Source organism: Notolepis coatsorum, assembly GCF_963971535.1.
Source record: "Notolepis coatsorum genome assembly, chromosome: 2".
NCBI classification, from domain to species: Eukaryota; Metazoa; Chordata; class Actinopteri; order Aulopiformes; family Paralepididae; genus Notolepis; species Notolepis coatsorum.
Window position 1 is genome coordinate 228,816,302 of NC_140166.1, and position 7,476 is coordinate 228,823,777.

Sequence of the window (7,476 nt, forward strand, 5' to 3'; positions counted from 1 at the left end):
TGATATGCACCAATTAGCATACACGCCAGAACTAATCAAAACATTTGATAAAGACATTTTTTTCTTCTTGGAATATTAGTAGATAGGCTCTGTGGAGCTCAGTCCACGAGGATGGGGCTCAAGGGTTTATGTCCGTGGGGATAGGTCCATGGAGATGGGTTTTTTTATAATAGGCGGAAATTACATATTTGTACAGCATGCAAACCACTACATGATTCTTGCACAAAACTACATGGGCTTAACATAAATTTGGTATGTCTGTATAGGGGAGGCTTGTAGGTACCCATTTCCATTAACATATATTGAGGTAGAAGGCCAAGGGACCATTTGAAAAATGGTGATGGCCATATTTCCCTCCCCCAAAAATCGTCTTAACTTTGAATAATTAGGTATGTAGCCCCCTTTCCAATGAGGTAACATGACATGGTTGGTCTCATTGGAAACCCGAGGTTGTCTAGAATCAAATGGTATCTTTACTTTTGAGCTACCTCAAAATTTGAACGCGTCACAATCTCTGAAAGACAGTGATCCTGTCAGTGATCCTGCCAGCAATCAAGTACATTGAAAAAAAACACATTTCCCATGATGGGATTCCTTGGGACTTTTTTTTCTCTCACTAAAGACATATTGAGGATACAAAATCAGTTGAGTTTGCTAATGTTGCAATTTGTCCTAGGTTTAGCCTAATTCTGGCCTATAATGACTGGACTATAAGGGCACAGGTCTGGTTCGATGAGAAGACCGATGGACGCTTCAGTTTGTCCACCTTTGGTCCCTACTTCTCTTCTCACTCATTCGTTGTCTTTCTTCCTCTCCTCTCTCTTTATCTCACCTTTCTCTCCTCTCTCTCTCTTTCTCTCCTCGCTCTCTATCTCACCTCTCTCTTCTCTATCTCACCTCTCTCTTCTCTATCTCACCTCTCTCTATCTCACCTCTCTCTCTATCTCACCTCTCTCTTTACCTCACCTCTCCTCTCTATCTCACCTCTCTCTCTCTATATCACCTCTCCTCTTTATCTCACCTATCTCCTCTATCTCACCTCTCTCTCTATCTCACCTCTCTCCTCTTTATCTCACCTATCTCCTCTCTATCTCACCTTTCTCTCCTTGCTCTCTCTTTCTCCATCTCCCCTCTATCTCACCTCTCTCTCTACCTCACCTCTCTCCTCTCTCTCACCTCTCCTCTATCTCACCTTTCTCTCCTCGCGCTCTCTCTCCATCTCCCTCTCTATCTCACCTCTCTCTTCTCTATCTCACCTCTCTCTCTATCTCACCTCTCTCTCCTCTTTAGCTCACCTCTCTCCTCTCTATCTCACCTTTCTCTCCTTGCTCTCTTTCTCCATCTCCCCTCTATCTCACCCCTCTCTCTCTCTCTCTCTCTCTCTCTCTCTCTCTCTCTCTCTCTCTCTCTCTCTCTCTCTCTCTACCTCACCTCTCTCTCCTCTCTATCTCACCTCTCCTCTATCTCACCTTTCTCTCCCTGCTCTCTCTCCATCTCTCCTATCTCACCTCTCCTCTCTTTCCTGTCTATCTTTCTCTCTCTCTCCTCTCTCTATCTCATCTTTCTCTCGCTCTGTCTCCATATCTCCTCGATCTCACCGTTCTCTTCTCTCTCTCCCATATCCCACCTTCTCCTCTTCTCTCCTCCTTCCTGTCTATATTTTTCTCTCTCTCTCCTCTCCCACCTTTCTCTCCCTCTTCATTCTCTATTTATTGTGATTTGAATGCTTTCTCTCTTTTCTCCTATTTTCCTTGTTTGCCTTTTTATTTTTCTTGGTAAACGTTGCTTTGTATAAACTCTCTCTCCTTTGCTCTCTCTCTCTCTCCTCCCCCTCTAGTGTACGTTCCCCAACACGGGGGCTCGTATCATGATGTTCATCGGGGGCCCATCCACCCAGGGTCCTGGCATGGTGGTGGGGGACGAGCTGAAGGCGCCCATCCGCTCCTGGCACGACATCGAGAAAGACAACGCCAAGTTCATGAAGAAGGGCACCAAGGTACTGGACCCCCCCCCTGTTGATTTAACATCCATACTGCTGTCCTTCTGGTCTCTCCTCTGTAACAACAGTGACATCACCAGGGGAGAGACTGTGCGTCTGTGCTGCAGTGTACGACCCACCAATGGTTAATTTCAATGGTTTTTTCTAGTTGTATCTGTGCTGCACTAAGGCTGTCATCGAAGCCTGTTTTTGGGATTAGAACTTCGTCAGGGTTTTCCGAACGAACGTTCAAACCTGCGTTTTTAATTCAAAAAAAAAATTCAAAAAGAAATTCAAATCTTTTTATTATTTTTGAAAGTATGGAAGGAGCTGATTGTGTGGCCACGACCCCACTTATATAGGAGCGGATGTAGGTGTGGCCAGAATGGATAAAGGGATAGTTCCAATAGAGCAGAGCGTAAAGCTATACGATCTATAACTATGCCAGGGATGCCCCGATTGATCGGCCAGCGATCGGTATCGGCCGATATTCACTGAAATAGCTAGATCGGGTATCTGTAAAAAAAGATTTTTTTTTTTTTTATATAAAAAATAAATAAAATAAGAAATAACAATTCAGTACATTTATATCTGTGTTAATTTGTTACATTTAGTTTCACTAAGTTAGGAAAGTAATGCTTTAGGAAAGTAATGCTTTAAGTCGAGCCTGATGTTGCCTTGCACAAAATAATGATCCCAGTCTCTTCCACACAGTGAGGCATACAGTTTATTAATTGAACAATGGGTATTTACATTTACATTTAGTCATTTAGCTGACTGTTCTGTACGACAATTCATCAGGAAGGGCACAACTCTATCAGCTGAGTAACAATGTTGGTTACAATGGTGGTGCTACGGTGTAGGTTAGTATATTAGGACAAGTGCATGACAGTAAGAGTAATAAGTAACTAAACCAAAAACGATCGGTATCGGCAGTGTATCGGCCGATATGGCTCATAGAAGATCGGTATCGGTGGCAAAAAACGTGATCGGGCATCCCTAATCTGTGCTGCGGTGTATGGCCCACCAATGGTTACATTCAATGGTTTTTAGGGCTGTACAGTGCGAGATAGTTGTATCTGTGCTGCAGTGTATCTTCACACCCGTGGTCCTCTGCTAAATCACACCTCCAATATTTACTGTGTGCACCGCAGCCGGTGTTATCTGTCAACCACACATCTGCTGTGTGTGTGTGTTACTCGTGTGTTCAAACTGCAATACTGAACATTACAGATGTTACAGCTAATACATCAGATGTGGTTGTTGTTGACGAGGACAGTAGAGAGCTCACCATTTTAGAAGTAGGATGTAAGTCTGGAAGACGCCTTTCTTACCAAGGTTTTAAAGAACCAACTGATCCAGGAAGCTGTTACACAGCTTGGGTACAAATTAGTGCTGTCAGGCGATTCAAAAAATTAATCTAATTAATTACAGGATTTGTAATGAATTAATCTAATTACCGGTAATCGCATTTTAATCGCATAACCATTTTAGGCCTGATATTTTATATGCTATAATCATATTTCAAATTGCATGTGTCCGGATGGCAGAATTCGGTACTGTATCTACAAAACCTTCTGTTTAATCATCTTCCCTTTATTCATTTGCTTAGATTTTTCAGGTCTGGTCAATTTTAGCATGGTGTTATTCACAGTCAAAGATAAAAAAAAAATTTAATTGATATTCTCATTTTGGTTCATTACACTTTACTCAAGCCTAGTAACATACACAGTATTTCTGACACTGGGAATACATTCCCTGAGATCCATAGATGTCCCTAGAATCAGATACCAAGAACATGCAAATGGACCATATTAAAAAAAAAAATTGTGTATATGTTTATTCTACGTTCTTATGGAATGAATGAGATTAAAAAATATATATATATTATAATTTTTTTTTAATTAATTTTGAGTCCATTTTCATAATGCGCTAATTTGCTGTGTAATTAATTAATCTAATTAACGCGATAAACTGACAGCCCTAGTACAAATGTAAACGGCTGGTGTTCATATATTTGGAAGTCTAGTTACTGTCAACAGACTAGTTGTGAGTGAGCTGCAGGTGGCAGGAATGTCCTAACCAAAAGCGAAGGCATTGGCAAAATCCTGCTCTATATCTGTGATGATTGGAGGAGACACTGCTTCCTGTAATCCATAGACTCGGGACTAGATGTGTTGCTTTGAGATCGCAAAGGTTTGTGTGTCTATTATAGTTTTGTGTTCAAGGAGTTTGGTCTAACATGTAAACACAAATAATAATAATTATCTTTATTTGTATAGCACCTTTCATACAAAAATTGCAGCTCAAAGTGCTTCACAACACAAAAAAGACAAGGCATAAGCACATAAAGTGCAGACATATAAAATCACAGTTTCTCACATTAGGATCTAACATCCCAACAGGCCATCTTGTTTATGGTTTGATTCAGTTAAAAAAAATAGACAATAATAAAAAGAGTAAGATAGAATAGACAGAGTAAATAGTACAATAGTGCAATAAAATAGAATAGAATAGACATAAAATGAGCACATAAAGTGCAGACATATTAAATCAAATTTTTACAGTGCAATAAAATAGTTCTGGATAAATAAACAAATAGAGACATTAAGATATGTGTGTGTGTGTGTTCCAGCACTACGAGGCGCTGGCGACCAGAGCGTCCGCGAACGGCCACATCATCGACATCTACGCCTGCGCTCTGGACCAGACGGGCCTGCTGGAGATGAAGTGCTGCTGCAACCACACGGGGTAAGAGATGATGCCCTGATTAGATAAAGTGCTGCTGCAACCACACGGGGTAAGAGATGATGCCCTGATTAGATGAAGTGCTGCTCCAACCACACAGGGTAAGAGCTAGGGGTGGGAATCACCAGAGGCCTCACGATATGATAGTATTGCGATACTAAATATATTGCGATATGCTGAGTATTGCGATATTAATATTGCGATATATTGCGATTTATTACCTTTTTTCAACTGCAAAGTAAAACTTTGTCAACATGTTTTATCTATTCAAATAAAGTTCAGTCTGTTCATCTCACTTCAATAATTTTTATTGCAGAACGTGGTATTTTCTCAAGCAGACAGATGTCAACACTGTAATCTGTGTTGCATGTACCTGACAAACTGAACTGTTTGTATTAGTCATATTCCAACTTAACTGAATGCACACGTGTGTGTGGACTACTATACTATTACAGGTATTGAAATGAACAATGCAACTTCCTTATACAAAAAAAATAAAATACAAAGAAAAGTTTTTTTTTTGTATTTTTTTTTTTATATATATTATTAAATATCGATACTTGGCGTCCCTGTATCGATACAGTATCGCCACGCAACGTATCGCGATACTACTACATATCGATTTTCCCCCCACCCCTAGTAAGAGATGACTCACCGATTAGATGAAGTGCTGCTCCAACCACACGGGGTAAGAGATGCACCGATTAGATCCATCCGTGTCGGCTAACCCACAGTAATGAGGCGGACTTGCTCCTCTTTGACAATTGAGACGTCCACGTTTTCAATTCAACCAAATCGGGTTTCACACTAAATACAATGTGTGGTTCGAACTCGTCTCAAACATGTGTTTTTTGAATTTCTTAATTTCTATCCATATTGATATTAACTCTGTGTGTTACTGTGTTGGTCCATATTGATATTAACTCTGTGTGTTGGTCCATATTGATATTAACTCTGTGTGTTGGTCCATATTGAAACTCTGTGTGTTTGTGTCCTATAGGGGCTACATGGTGATGGCAGACTCCTTCAACACTTCCCTGTTCAAGCAAACCTTCCAAAGAGTCTTCACTAAAGATGTCCAGGGAGCCTTCAAGATGGCCTTCGCAGGGACTCTGGAGATCAAGGTATTATTAGCATTATATTGTTCGTATTGTTAGCTCTGTCCCAGTTACCATTGTCTGGGTAGTAGTAGTAGTAGTAGTAGTAGTCAGCGGACAATCAAAGCTTCATTGTGTTCATGTTGTCAACCTGACTCAGGCTTTATTGAACAATGACAAGAGATTGATTTTATACAGATTTTCTTACGTAAACTATTACACTCCTTGACTGAGGCTTTAATGAATAATGACCAAAGGATACTTGTTTCCATGGAGACAGTTTGCAACGTGTCTATTTATGTGATGTTTTCTTGTTTTCTTCTTGGCCGTCACTAGGACTTCCAGGTCTATAGTCATTTGTATAGCTAGCTAGAGTTAGCTTGTTTATGTTCGCTAATGTTAGGGCTAACACTAGCTAACGGCAAAAGAGGGATGTTTAGGATTAGGAGGACTAGGAGGACTTGATTGATTGAAAATGTTATTAACAGATTGCAGAATGGGTACAATACAGTATATAAAATATATAAATGAGTACTACGGAGTGTAGTGCTAATCGGATGTATGTACAGAGTTGTTGTATAATATGTACAGTGATGCATGTATAAAGACAGTATGGTCGTAGTCATACTGGCCAGCAGCGTAACTAGTGAGAGTATGTAAGGGATATGTACATATATAGATGTAGTATCTACAGATATGTAAAAGGTTTATTAGCAGGTATGTTCAGACAGATGTGGATATATATATATATATATATATATATATATATATATATATATATATATATATATATATATAATATGGTGTATATATACAGCATTATTGTACATCCTATCATACAGAGTTATATGGGTTATATGCAGGTGTATACGTAGGTATATAGGAGGATTATATGCAGATGGATATGGATATGTATATACATGCAGTAAATGTAAATATCTATTGTATATGGGCAGATGTACTCAGTCCAGTCTCCTATTTGCAGACGTGCAGACAATAAAATGTGCCGGAAGGTATGGGTTCTCACCTATCTCGATGTGATTTATCTAGCGATATCCACTGCACGAATTTTAGGTGTTAATGAAGCCAGCATAGCAATCTGGGTAGCTGTGGTGGAGAAGATAAAGGAACGCATATAAATTAGTAATTTTCTGATGTGTGGATGTATAGTCCAAGTGGGGGTCCTGAGGGGGGGAGGGAAGGGGAAGGGAAGAGCGAGGAAGAGCGAGCAAGAGCCTATGTATTGTATTTATTATTTTTATGTCTTTTAATTTACATTCATTCTGATTTAATTACTGGACTGTCATTATTGTTATTATTATTTCGGTTATTGTCCTGTGATTTATCATTGGTTATTACTGTTACTGTATTGTTTGTCTTGTTTCATGTTAAAAAGGGGGAAAATAAAAAACATTTGTTCTATTTGCAGACGTGGTCTTGGAGGATGTGTGACTGAGCTCTTGGTTTGTTTTCAGACATCTAGAGAGATCAAAGTGTCGGGAGCCATCGGACCCTGTGTGTCACTCAATTCGAAGGGGCCCTGTGTGTCTGAGAACGTGAGTCATAATAACACACGCACACACACACGCACACACACACACAGACACACACACACAACCAAAGGATCGTACTATCATCATACCCAACAACAGA

General features: G+C 39.8%; 1 protein-coding gene across 1 annotated transcript in view; it reads left to right on the forward strand.

The window, feature by feature from the left end:
- Window positions 1–7,476, forward strand: part of LOC311222861 (protein transport protein Sec23A) — a 72,715-nt gene that overhangs the window by 24,251 nt on the left and 40,988 nt on the right. The window contains exons 8-11 of the mRNA XM_084307500.1: window positions 1,838–1,996; window positions 4,614–4,729; window positions 5,727–5,850; window positions 7,299–7,379. Coding sequence (XP_084163626.1) covers window positions 1,838–1,996; window positions 4,614–4,729; window positions 5,727–5,850; window positions 7,299–7,379 — 480 coding nt within the window. The remainder of the gene's footprint in view (window positions 1–1,837; window positions 1,997–4,613; window positions 4,730–5,726; window positions 5,851–7,298; window positions 7,380–7,476) is intronic.